The 14,572-nt window shown below is 31.6% G+C and overlaps 1 protein-coding gene across 2 annotated transcripts; it reads right to left on the reverse strand.

Moving 5' to 3' along the window:
* Nucleotides 1-1,866: 1,866 nt before the first annotated feature.
* On the reverse strand, nucleotides 1,867-14,378 carry LOC126778993 (DAZ-associated protein 2-like). 2 transcript variants are annotated; one of them, XM_050502743.1, is made up of 6 exons: nucleotides 14,232-14,378; nucleotides 8,579-8,668; nucleotides 7,820-7,944; nucleotides 7,111-7,251; nucleotides 6,850-6,968; nucleotides 1,867-6,058 (listed from the first exon to the last, which is right to left on the reverse strand). In XM_050502743.1, the coding sequence occupies exons 1-6, from the start codon at nucleotides 14,245-14,247 to the stop codon at nucleotides 6,049-6,051; spliced, it is 501 nt and encodes a 166-aa protein (XP_050358700.1). In that variant the 5' UTR covers nucleotides 14,248-14,378; the 3' UTR covers nucleotides 1,867-6,048. The 2 variants fall into 2 exon arrangements, with proteins under 2 accessions (XP_050358700.1, XP_050358699.1); XM_050502742.1 differs by having other exon boundaries at nucleotides 7,820-7,950.
* Nucleotides 14,379-14,572: the final 194 nt, after the last annotated feature.

Consider the following 14,572-nt stretch of genomic DNA (forward strand, 5'->3'; position numbering starts at 1 on the left):
GTGGATGTTTATCATATTTAAACCCTTTTGATGGTACATACACGGTACAACACCTATCTTCTGAAGGAAATATTTTAGTTTTTATACGACAAATATCAATAGTATCCTGTTTCAAGTCTATGACTAAATAACCATGAGGTTTTTTTGTAGCATCCTTATACGAATCTTCCAAGTATTTCGGTTGTTCTGGAGAAACTTGACGTGCTAAATAACGAATTTGTGTTTTATCACGAGGATTCTTAAAATAAATTATATAACTTGAATTCAATGAAAATATCTCGTTGTCCTTTGCCTTGATGAAATAAATTTTGTGTTATATAAAATACACTTAAATTTCTGTGATGACTTCCTTTTGTAAATATGTCAAAGATACGACCATCAAACTCTCTCATAAAGTCATCAATAATAACTAGTTGTGGTTCCTTACCATGAAACATACTAAGATCGGGTATGCCTTGGAAGTAGTAAGTTACTTGTTTGAGGTTGTATAAGGGCTGCATTTCATCATAGCACCAAGTAATTTGATGAAAATATGTATTACAAATTACTTTCATGTATTTAATAAATTAAATAATACATATAATAATAACTTTAGTTTGTAACGAATACAGATTTTCCACAACCACTTGGACCAGCAACTATAGCGGTAAATGGACGATAAAAATGAAACATCGTGAACTTGTACGTGTACATGCTAAAAGGTTTTTGTGAAGATTGAAATAACTTGTTAGAGATAATTATTTATCTCGACTCCAGTCCTCATTAGCAATGACAATAAGCTCATTAGGCTCCTAATTACACACCTAATGCTTTTTACTAACTTTTGAACGGAGCAAGCTACGTGAAAATGGATGAGTGCGTGTGCCAAAACCCCCAATTAGACACCAAACTTTTTTTTTAGGCGTAGCTTGCTCGGAGCGAGCCAGATCTGTGGGGGAGAACTCCCGTATCTATCTGTCTATCTACTCATAATCTATAGTTAGTAGTTAATAAGAACATTTGTCAAATAACCTTTTCAACCTCTATTTAACTATCTTATGTATCTACTGTAGGTTGTCCAAAATAAAATAAATAAACAGATAACTCAAAATTAGTTGGAATAAATCTTAATCTCTACAAGTCGAACATATCCTGGCAAAATGAGCTTAAGGGCTCCCACACAAAACCGCGACTTCGCATCGCATCGCAAATATCTGCGAATTCGCACGAACGCACCGCAAGAATTTCCGATCTGCTTCGCATCGCACATTCCTGCGATATTACGACATCCTTGGTGACGCCATTTTAGTCCGCTCTGAGACAGCTTTAGAGAAAGACGCGCGGCGCCTGCGCCGCCTTCTTTGTTTATAAAAAAATGGCGGAATATGATATAGATTTTTTTATCTTCTTCAGTTCTCAACGCATAGTACTTTTGAGTAAAATAGTTCCCATCAGAGTTCATAATCGTAATAAATGGATGAACCCAGAATCTTCTTTTTCTTTTATATCTATTTAACAATAACAGCAGTGCAATAATCTTTTTGCGATCCATCTTAAGCTTCCTAAAAACACGTCCAGTACGGCTGACTACACTTGAAGGAATGGTCGCCCTACCAAACGGTTTGCCGCACTAAATCGTATTGCAGGAACTTGCGATGCGAATTCGCATCGCATCGCATCGCAGTTTTGTGTGGGAGCCCTAAGTCAAAATCCTCTATAAGTCGAAAACTCTGTAACTCGAATTTTTTGGCGTCTCCGTTCACGTTCGACTTACAGATGTTCTTATTATATTTACTTTATATACATTAGGAAATACATAAAAAAATGTAGTTGTATAGTAATATATAATAATAATAAAACAGGAAAATTTAAATAAAACATTGGTGGAATTTTATTTTTTATTGGAAACAAAATAATATTTATGCTATATATTGCACGTGACTCGGAAGTCGATAGATTCACACGTTTGAGCAAAACTCACTTTCGCTTACACGACAACAGAGCACAAACGTCTTTTTAACACAATAGCCTTAAGCATCGGACACACCCGCGAGACCAAACGACGCTTTCTAAAGCACGGCCATATCTTTATCACCAACACAGTTTAAGACAGGCTGGGTTAGATTTAGTTACTTATTCAAATATATTAATTTTTAATTTCACTGAAAGTTTGAAATATCAGAATGAAAAATAGACTCAAAGTAAACATTTTCAAGTCTGGTATTTATAAACTCGTATCGAGATAATTATGATAAAGACCAAACAAAACTATTAATGATTTTTAAATTTGGATTTCAAGTTAATTTTATTGCTTTTGGTACAAATTTTTATTTCAAATATCACAATATTAAGCCGTGTGCGTTAACGAAGGCTTTAATGAAAACTCGATCTATACAGTAATGGCCGGTCGCGCAAATGTCTCCGATACTCCCACAACCAACAAACGCAATTATAAACTTGTTGTTATTTATAAAACTTTAATTATACTTCGATAGTGTTCGTCCGATATGTCTTCGACATACGAATTATTATGCTCCTTTTGAAATAATTGCTATTAACGATTTTTAAAGACAAAACAAAATGATCACTCTGAAATGTTGCAATATTAAATGCATTGTTGGACAAAAAAAACAATTACTCTATGGTCCCTACACCGCGTGGGATTGCTACATACTGCCATTGCCTTCCTCTATCACACAGCAGATTATATGTAAATTTACATTCGTTTCTATAAATTATAAAAAAGACAATACTATTCATATTTTTATCTAAAGTGAAATTTAAATTAGTGTTATAATTATTTTGTTAATCTGTTGAGATAAAATATATTCGAGATACATATGTATAAAAAAAATGTAAAACAATTAAATAAAGGCACCATGAACAAGTTTTTTTTTTTTTTTTGGTTAAAGTATAAAATTTTGAGTCCATCTTCGTTTCGTAGACATGATTTAAATTAAAAAAAAAATGCAATAATCAAAAAGTATATAAACTGGTATATAAACAATAATGAGATTTTTCTAATACTTAGCTATGTTCTATGATATTTTTGTCATTATTATACCTACAATACACAGAATGTAGTAATTTGAAAAAATCTTAACAAACTGCACTTTCTGATCTCAGTAATCAGACAAGTCTGTAATGGAGTCGTTTGAACGTGATATATTTTTATGGGACTTCAATACAGAATTCAATAAAACCCGCAAATAAGTCTCTCAGTCTGTACCATTATGCTTCATACAGTATTTATTTATACTGATATAAAGAAGTTTTTAATCATTGGCCACTGAGAATTGTTGAAACAATGAATAAATTCCACGTAAGCTATAGACAGGTGGTTACCGTCCAATATCTTGCCAGGTCAAACAAATTTACATTGCTCATAAGTTATGTTTGGTATATAACTGTAAGGGCTCGACTGTCTGACTGTTTTCTTATCATAATCCAAGGTGTATTTGATATACTTAGATTTATCAACTATAATATGAATTAACCATCTCCTCAAAAAGGGAGAGGAGGCCTTAGCCCAGCAGTGGGACATTAACAGGCTGTCACTAATATGAATTAAGACAAGATGTATCTATGTATGTAACAAAATTGACTATCAAAAGTTATCTTCACGAGACGAGTTGCAATTGTAACACAATAATTTCATAAATATAATACACAATATCCTCAGTAATCCGAACAAACGAATGGCAAGTCAATTTAAAACATTCATCGGACTAAAGAACTAACCTATCAGTCCAGAAAAACAAAACACTGCCTCATCATCCGACAAATTGCATTCAAAATGATAGTATAGACCTGTACTTATTATATATTATATAATATAATAAAAACTAAAATAACATATAACAATAGCTTTCGTTTACATTCAGAGACAATAAAACAATATATTCGAGTGTGGACATTGAATGCGTTTATACATATATTTGTGACTAGCGAGTTTATATATAACATTACATATATATTGTAATGTTATACATAGCAATTTGTTGTGTATTAGGTAAGCTTGGGGAAGGGATACGGATGCTCATATTTTTTAGAGCTTTAATAAGTTTTATTGTACTTATGTATAAAAAGCAATGAAAATAATATTAATTATAGAAAATAAATAATTTCGTTGATTATTTCTTACGACGTTATTTAATAGAAACAAATATAATACTATGTCTTATCATTTTGGATAAGGGGTGGCAATTATGTTTTAAAATCAGGGTGGGAAGGGGGTAGTTAATTAACGAAATTTGCTTCCATAAGACTTAAGACTTGGTATGAGTTGGTTGGTGTTATATATAAATCTCACAATTACAAATATATATAAAAACGTTACTTTGAATCGTTTTAACATATAATATTATATATATATATAGATAGATACGTACATTTATTTTAAAAATAAATGAAGACCATTTTGACGGTTAAAACGATTTCCATATAACCACATTCAATGTATTACACATTACAACTAGTTACAACGCTTGACTGAAAGCGTCTGAGATTCTGATATCAACTTCAAACATCATCGAAACATCTAGAATTTAATAAGCGAATACATTACATTTTTTTTAAACTATATAAAAAAATTATGACACAAGATCAAAAAAGAAGTTACTATAGCCATTGGTATTTGCTATGATCCTTATAAATATGCTATTTGAAAGATATCCATTCGCTTATTAAAGAATTTAAACCATTTTGAAATTCAATTTTTTTTCACAAACATATTTCAATTATTTATTTTTTACTTTTATAATCAAATTATATTTGAGAATAAAATAAATTTGCAAACAGTTCAGAATTAACTACTCAATTTATATAATAACTAAACCGAGTTACATTCTTTCTCTCGCACACACACACACACACCGCCCGCCCGTCTCACTCGCACGTGTCACGCACAACCTCTGTTTAATTTTTTGCTTTTCTCAATTATATATAACTAAAGTTCGGATTTTGTACTGTTTGTGCGTTTATCGAATAAAATTGTGACAACTTTATTAGTAATTATGTAACGAAAAAAAAAAATACAATATATAAATACACAACAATTGCTATAGTTTTATAGCTGCCATTTGACACATAGGCAGTTTATTTATCGTCTTTTAGTAACAATAAAAACTTTCGATGATTATATAAAATGAAAATTCCGTGTACGGAATCTTTAATGTAACGGACATACGCACATACAGCACAAACCCGCGAGTATAGTCTAGTCGTAGAGTGGCGACGCCACTATAATACTATGCAGAGACCGCGTCTCGGCCGAAAGTAATGTTTACCACTTGACTTTGTAATTAAATGAATTTATACAATTAAATGTAGAACTTCATATTATTTGGTAAAAGTGTTTATTATTTGTATTTATTATTGCACGGAACTAATGAATTATTAATTATTATACATTTTATTCAAAAAGGAAACAAGCTTAAAGATATATATACTTTTATTAAATGAATATTTTCATTTTAAATGTAAATTAAATTTTTCAACTCTGTTACGACTGGAATGTCTGCAATTATCACTGGTTTTAGTTTTATAACAAATAAAGCTTTATGGAATAAAGCTGTGTGTGAACTGGCCGAGATTATTTTCATTTTGTTTCGTTTTCAAAGGCACGAATGTCATAGAGAGCTTTATATAAGCAAGTGGCAAACATTATCTTAACACATCACAGTCAATAATAACCGGCTAAGCTGATATTCACCGACTGGACACAAAAGTAAACATCTTCATGTCATTCATAAATAATTGATTAATTATATATATTATATATATATAATATTTATATATATATAAATGTTACATTCACTTCATTTAATTACAAAACGAATTGCATATTTCTAAAATGACTTTACTTTTGTATATTTTTATCGATTCATTAAACATTTCAGTCGTTCAAGTCATTTTAGAAAGATAAGGTTTTTTTCGTTTTAGTTTTAAAGTAAATCAACATATATATAAAATTATTATTGTATATACTAATTTAGTGATGAAGACGATATTAGAGCCTGTGTCCGTCGGTCAATGTTCTCAATGCCTCCTCGTGCGACTCATCCACAGTTAACGCCACCTGGTGGACAAAGATATTATCTTATTACTTATTTGCTGAAAATAGATTTCAGCAAAAACTTTTCTATTCTTTTGGAATATCCGTTTATTAACACACAGTGATATCTCTATATGCATCATAGTAGTAAACCGCAGGACGTAACTATAATATAAATAAGTAACAATGAATATTAAAAAAAAAAATTGATATTAGTATACATATTCGAGTAAAGGAGAAGACCCTTTCTCCTCTTGAGAAGAAGATTCTTCACAGTTATCCACCACACTTCTCCAATCAATGCAAGTGGGATACAATTGTGATGGATTTTCATCCGTTATATGCAGGTTAGGCTTTCTTCACCGCAGCGCACGAGATGAATTATAAACGCTAATTAAGTAAAAACATTGGTGTTTGTCTGGGTATTTATGAGGAATGATAAGTTAAGGTGCACGCGTTATAACCATACCACCCACTCATCAGATATTCTACCGCAAAACAGCAATACTTGATATTGTTGTGTTCCGGTTTGAAGGGTGAGTGAGCCAGTGTAATTACAGGCACAAGGGACATAAAATCTTAGTTCCCAAGGTTGGTGGCGCATTGGCTATAAGCGATGGTTGAAATTTCTTACAATGCCAATGTCTAAGAGCGTTTGGTGACCACTTACCATCAGGTGGCCCATATGCTCGTCCACCTTCCTATTCTATAAAAAAAAAAAAACCACGTCATCTGATCAAAAAATTTAAAATGTTACAATCAAAAAACCAAACCACTGCATTTATAAACTGATATTATCTGAGTGTGACACTTACAGAACTTGGTGCGGCTGTATGGCGGCGAGGTGCGCGGGGGAGGGAGGCACGCCGGGGGGCGCGGGCGGCAGAAGCGTCTGAGCGAGACCCTCGAACCTACCCCCCGCTTCGAAACCGTTCTGTAATCGACATATATACTTATTTAATCAATTGATAAACAAAAAAACTTAACTATATAAAATACAAATATAACACACAAGAAATAAGTTCGTTTTGTCTTTCTTTTTATCTGTAGAAGTACAAAATCTAGTTAAATCTTACCGGGATCATGATAGTGGGGCGCAGAGGTTGTATAGAAGGCTGAACGGCTGTCGGATAGTACGGGTAGTACTGCACAGGGTAGCCGATATATCCCGGGTAGCCAGCAGCTGCTGCGTACATTGCTGCTGCGGGGCTATACATCTTTGGAAACATTGAGACTTTTATTTCTGGTTTATTAAACTTTTTATTTTAAATATACCTTCATCGATATTGCACAGATTAAAAGCCAGTCCTCTTGTTTAACCACCAGGATGCAGCACCATTAGTTAAAGTTCAAATACGCTTCGCCCTACTCTGGAAGCTTAAGAGCTCCAGCAAGTTGGAACCAGATAAGTATAGGTTTACCATAACTTTAGAGGAAAGAGAAACGTGTATTTTGAGACACGTTGAAGCGTTTTAAAAATAATTGCTGCGAAATATTATGTTGTGGACAGGAATCGAGTCAGCAGATATGTTTTTTCATACCCAAAGAGGCCGGTATTCTAGTTCATTAATGGTTTATCTCTATCATGACTATGTTAAGTTGTACTCCATTCTTTTTAACAGAAGCTGTTTTATTTCTTTCGTCCTTTTCTTTGGTTTGCTCAACGTATCCTCGCTGTATTCGGTGATGTATAGAGACGAATATTTAAGTAACTACTTCAATAAATAATGTATTTACTTTGGTAAAGCTTAAGCTAGATGCGATCGTTAAGTTGTTGTGACTTACAGGTAGCTGCTGGCTGAGAGCAGGGATGGCCTGGTGGTGCTGCAGCTGGTCGTACGGCGGCGGCGCATACACCCCGCCCGCACCCGCGCCCGCGCCGCCGAATGCGACTCCATACGGCGACCCGCCTGCCACTAAACCGTTACACGATCAAAGCATTTGCGACATTTGTAAATTCTAGTTAAGAAACTAAATTGAATCATCTCTAAGAGTGGAGGGATGGCTCAGTTGTTAAAAAATATAAACGACAGCCAGCGAGAGCCTTTGAATTTTCTTGTGTTTGTTATTCATATATTCCTCCGAGGTACTGCAGGTAATACGAGAAATACACTGTGAGGGAACTTGTATGAGAGTAATAACAATTTGTCACATGTCTATCCACCAGCGCATTGAGCCCAGCGCCGCTGAATGAGGTCCAAACCTTCTCCTCGGAAAGGAGATAAAGCCTTAGTCTAACAGTGGGACATTTCAGGCCGTTAATTTTTGGTCTATAATAATTTAATATTTATTTATTTTTACTAAATGACGAAATAAAAAGATTTCAAATACAACGAAACGCAAAGACACGCATGAAAACATTTATCAGAATTTCAATCGACACAATGTTTTTTCCTCCTAAGCATGAGATCAGTATATAATACCAATAAAGGACATAAAAACTTAGTGGATACTTTTCAGGATTTGATCTTGAAATAAAATTTACGTGTGCTATCATATAGGGCATCCCAGTTAACTAGATATATTCAAAGAATATCCACATACCACCATATTGCGGATGCTGCTGCGGCGGCGCGGGTAGGAAGGGTCCTTGCGGAGGCTGAGGTTGGGGGTAGGCTCCGAGGGGAGGAGTAACTGTAACAACTCATACCATGAGACGAATGTAAAATAACAAACAGCACGATCGACGGTCACCGACAAACCGACACCTTTAATGGATGTATGTGTGTAAAACTACCAGACGGGTGATTGAAATAGAAATTTTGACAATTCGTCCTATATTCGATTATATACCCGTATCGTTGATATATTCATATTTTATCCACACTAGTCTGATAGTTTCGTTTATCGCTGTAGCAACACTGATTAAGATTGCATGTTTGGTTTGTTACATAGTGTTGCCATATATTAAGTGCTATTTGATGACTAAATAACAGTTTAATCATTTTAAAATTACTCATATACAAAGTATTTTTAAAATCGTTTTAATATTGAGGTGAAATAAATTTAATATAGATAAGAGTCATATAATTTTTTTAAATAAAATATTTTATTACTATCATTTAGTCTTGACATCCATTGAAGATATTAGATATGCTTCAAAATATTTCATTATTAATTAAATCTTTTTTTATCTTGCCAGTGTAGTGTCAGTCGTGCCAGTATTGCGCTTTCGCGCGCCGCAACCCAAGCCCGAGCATTCACGCGTGACGTAGTGTGGCCACGCTATTGTAAATGTTGCCAATGAAAAAAATTTTTTTTTATGAAAGCAACATTCGATTGCGTCGCCAAGCATAGATAATACATCTCTTCAAACACTAAATCGTAATATCTATGCACACTAGCGCCAGTGTTAACGACAAGCGGTACCCATACAACGCGTTACAATGCCACAAGTCATCCTTCCAAAACATAAATTTTTTTGAAAGAATTTCTATTAAATATGGCGGACTTTTGCTTCAATTAAAACATAACTGAACCAAAGTCTTTGATTTGGTAGGTTATACACAATTCAACACAGTGTGCAGGTGCTGAAATACCTACCAAATATTTATTTACATCGCATTCCTTATGCATTGGTCACACTTACTATAACATTGTAATAATAAGTGTCAAAAATGACTTGTGTGCAAATAGCAAGTGTGACCACGTCTTAAAAACATCTTAAGTAACAAATCAGTCATCACACGATAATCGATCTTATCAAAAAAGACATTAGTTTTATATTTATAACATAACTAGTGATCTAAGTATTCCATTTATAGACACCAATAGCCCGTTAACATCTCGCAAACGCCTTTCATCCGGCTTAAGATGATTTTGATAATGATTTAATATTAGTAAATGTAAATTGGTGTAGCCAAGGAGTTTAAGAAGACAACTAAAAGGCTCAAAGTCACTCAAACATTACAGACATAAATGTAGAAATAATAAAATTTTTTCAAGAATCAAGTACTTTGAGGAAAAAAAATCGCTGTCTAAACCAATAAACATTAAACAAAATATATTGATTCAAGGATGTGTCTGTATATGGAAACCGAGATAGAAATAGCATCCAAGCTCTAAAATGAAAAAAAAAATCTTGCTTACCTATAAATATCGATCAAAATGTTTAAAAAAAAAAAATCCATTACAGAGCTTGTACGCAAAAGTTCGCGCAACGTTATTCATGTTATCGTTACACTGAATAGATTAACAAAAAATAAAAATAAAAACTTTACACAAACATCGCTGCACGTACTTGTCAAGAATATTACGAAACATGGCCACCAAAGATGGCGTCCATGTTAACACGAACATCGTGAACATTCTCCAATAAAAAAAAAAAAAAAAAAACATTATAACTATTTTAAATTATCTAACTAAGACATTATGTACCAAGATTTTATGTATTTATATATAGCTAATTGATAACATCTTCATATATTTTGCTGTTTCGACTATGAAGCGTATGCGAGAAAAAAGCATTTTCACTTAAAAATATTTAAATAAATTCTATGATGAGTGCGTTAAAGGACATAGTAACATGCATAACGTAACATAAATACATCTAGAACATTCCACGATGGTACATGCGTGTACTATAAGCTAAACATAATAGAATACCAATTAATAACGCGTACTTACGCAAAGAAAAAAAAAAAAAGTATTGCTAGCGTTAAAAAATAAATACGGCAATATCTAGCTGGTACCAGCAAAATTCTATAATATATATTTTAAACCACAAAAAATCCTGGTTATGTTAAATTTACACTTATTACATATACTTAGACCACTACATGAGTTAACTTTAATATTTTCGAAATACCCTCCTGTGTGATAAGATATACTATTATTATTAAAAAAAAAAAATGCTGTTACATTATATTCTAATATTACATAAATTCCTCAATTCCAAGTTATTTTTTCGCTAAATAATATAAAATATCAAAGGTCATATAAACTGGATCCCTGTAAAAAACCTCCAAAATAACTAGTTAATAACCAAAAAAAAACTTAACTGGCTTTATGATGTATAGTATTATGACTTTTATGTACGTTAAATATCGTATATGCTGCACGCATACATCCCTGTACTTTAATTAAGCTCATATTTGCATGCACCTCTCACGCGGTCAATACCACAGACAATGCTATGAAAGAAGATAATTTAATTTTTAAATATTTACTTTTTTTTTTTAATTACCTTCATTCTACCCTTATTCTAATCACACACGCACTAACAAGTGTCATTCATGTTAACATTTTTTGTATTTTTCTTTTTACCTTTTTAATCGAATTTTATTCTAATGTGTATTAATAATACATATTTGTAAGTTATAAATAAAAAACAAAAAAACAGCTTGAAAATGATTAAAAAGGTGATTATAGAAATATTTTGGATTGCATATCGCTTGTCAAGCAATGTGCAGACCAATGTGTTAAATCTAGCTTATTTGTGTAAACATATAAATTATAGGTGATACAAAAAACTATTTTTTCGTATCACCATAGCCGTCACCTTACTAGATATCCACAAAAAAAAATTAAACAGGATATTTTTTTTTGTGAATCTATTTATTTTATAAATCAGTTTATTATTATTATTATATTAAATTTGAAAAAAAAACTGATTTATTGAAATAAAATTGTTAGTGGAACACTCAACTTAAGAACAGATGGACTTTTATTATATAAAAAAAAAATTAAAGTCACATCTGTTAACAAAACTGGAATCTAAAATAAATAATATTTTAAGATCCCATTTAAAAAAAAAGAAAAATGGCGTGAAAGAAATTTAAAAAATAAATAAAAATTCTTTTACACCATTTTACAACATTTATATCTAGTGTTAGCATTAAGAAGTCTAAAAACCAAAAAATAAATGGAAGTTAGGCAGCCCAACAACATTTCAACGTCAAAATGGGCCTTTAGCAGTGAGGCATAATTGTCATTGTAATTATAAAGATGTATGCCTCGCTGCTGGTGCAAAAAATGTAGCAAAACAAATGCAATAATAGCAGTCCGAGTTTAAAGTGAATTAATTGTTTGTACTGGAAATAAAATAAATCAAAGAGACTGCTATTATTTAAAAAAATAGTGTTAAAAAAAAACAGGTAAAAAAATAAGCTGAAAAAACTAAACGTTTATAGAAAAAGTAAAAATAGGAGCAGAGAACATCAATTTAAATTTATATAGAAAAATTCTATCTCTCTCTGTCATAAAAGACTTGAGAAACAGAAATTTGCATCTTAGAACAAATTTTTTTACCATATTTATTGTGTTAACTATGAAGTGTATGGTACGATCAGGTCTTTTACACTTAGGTAATTAATATGTATCCAGAAAGACTGTTTTTTTTTAATAACTATACAAATATTGTCAAGCCAAAAACATCTACTGTACAGCCAACCACTTAGTTCATGACAAGATCAACCCTTCCAGATACATGTTTTAAAAAAATTACACAAAACAAAAAGATAAAAAAATATATTATTTGATTAGTTTAAAAGATATGATCGTTCCTCACACTTAATAAATTCTAATAATTCGATTGCTATATAAATAAAACATTTTTTTTAGATTTAAACTGATCATTGAAGTAAAGTATTCAATAAAGAAAACTCCCATTGTCTATCTAACAATATAGAATAAGTCAAGTTTAACCTTAAAAAAACTACTTCGTAATTTTTTTTGAGCTACCAAAATAACTTGAAGTTTAATAATTTTAGTTTTGTTATGAAGGAATATTTTTTTCTAAAATTAAACAAATGTGAAAGCATTATGGAACTGGTTTATAGGTTGGAGTATAAAGTTGTTCAACTTATCATCGACATTTTAAAAACATTACAATCTTTTATGCAAAATAATATAAATTTATTGCTTTTTTATTAATAATAGTGAAACATTAGATTTGAAAATTCTCTATTATTTTAGAGTTAGTTTTGTCGACTGTTAAGATTTTTTAAATTTGTTTTCATATGTTTTGCGATAGAAAAATAGAGATTTTGTGTATAGCAATCAAACCATTAAAGGGTTACATCGTAATCAATACACATACGATCTTCCACACGCCGTTACGCACATATCATATTGTCTCTCTCTATGTTTCAAAAAAAGAAAAAGAAAGAAAAATTCTATGTAATGTCATTACATGATAGCGAATAGGCGTCTGCCGCGCGGGGTCTGCGTTGGCGCGCCCGCGGCTCCTGTAGAAGGGGTGCGGAAGGAAAGAGGGCAGGGTGTAGGTAACGCATCATTATAATCATTATAGTTTATTAGTGCTTGGTTGAATGACAGCATTCCATCATCTAAGCACCTTTCAAAACCTGTTACATCATTTTGTAACATGCTGTTTATAAACGGTAACTATGTATGTATACCATATCATAGTATTTACTAATAGCTTAAACTCCATGAATGACTGACATATGTAACAACATCAAGGTTGCATATTAATGCTATTGTTTTAAAATAATCTTTTTATAATTTAAAATTTTGTGTGTGAACCTCTTCAACCTATTGTTTTTTTCTGTATTTAAATAGCAGCAGCAATATTCAACTTTTTAAACAACCTATTTGTTGTAAATGTTCAAATTTCTTACATTTTATGTTTTCATTGCTGTTAGCAAAATTAATGTCATGATTTTCTTTAAAAAAAAGGTAAGTATCTTTAATACATTTTAATCAAAATAAGGAGAATAAGTTGGTGGTTAATACGACAATTAATATATTTTTAAAACACTGTATTTGTTAAAGCACTGTATTGCCGAGAAATAATCTGTGGCGAGGTATTTAAATAATTTAACGAAATAATAGCTACCCAGCACAAACTAGGGCAATTGAAATCACCTGTAATTTCACTAAGCGGTCACAACCGTTCATATATTACAAAAATAAATGAAATGATTGCTTATATATCATTACAAGTACACTGAATAGAAATATATTCAGATAAATCTTAGAAGATCGCGCCTCCATCCATCGTCAACCATCTTGGATTTCGATTATTGATCCACAAAAAGTCTGAGAATTTTTGTTTCTATTGATTTAATACCTATTATTGTGCAAGTTTTTTTGCATAGAAAATACTGTTACGTGTTAAAATATTGCTTTAAATTGCAAAAACTGCAATTCAAGGCAAAATGACGTTACATATGTCAACCTTCTATATTAAAGAAAAGAACAAAGAAAAATGATAATTAAAGCGCATAAATACCTTTCTTGTCTGCCATTATAATAACTATAACGAATTTACTATTACAAATTTAACACTACAGTAATGTCGTTGCTAAATTATTAGGAATTTCGCGATTAATTACAAGAACGCAGTCGCAGATCAAACGCTTCTTCGATTCTTGCAACGACACTGGTGATGTGACACAATACACTAGTAAAATTACGGTGTTTACAGCTTACCGGTTATTGATTATCGATAAAATCGTTCAAAAATTGCACATTAATCTCTTAATTTACTATACAATATATTTAATTACATATTTTAATATTTATTTGCCTTTTATCTTTTAATATATTACAATATAAGAAAGGTGTACATAC

This window comes from Nymphalis io, chromosome 28, assembly GCF_905147045.1.
Source record: "Nymphalis io chromosome 28, ilAglIoxx1.1, whole genome shotgun sequence".
NCBI classification, from domain to species: domain Eukaryota; kingdom Metazoa; phylum Arthropoda; class Insecta; order Lepidoptera; family Nymphalidae; genus Nymphalis; species Nymphalis io.

Excerpts from the sequence above, each read along its gene's own strand:
- LOC126778993 (XM_050502742.1), bottom strand. Across the intron at positions 7,951-8,578 it reads GCAGCATCCGCAATATGGTG|TGGCAGGCGGGTCGCCGTAT; the intron begins GTATGTGGATAT and ends GTAACGGTTTAG. Across the intron at positions 6,969-7,110 it reads GCCCCACTATCATGATCCCG|AACGGTTTCGAAGCGGGGGG; the intron begins GTAAGATTTAAC and ends TGTCGATTACAG.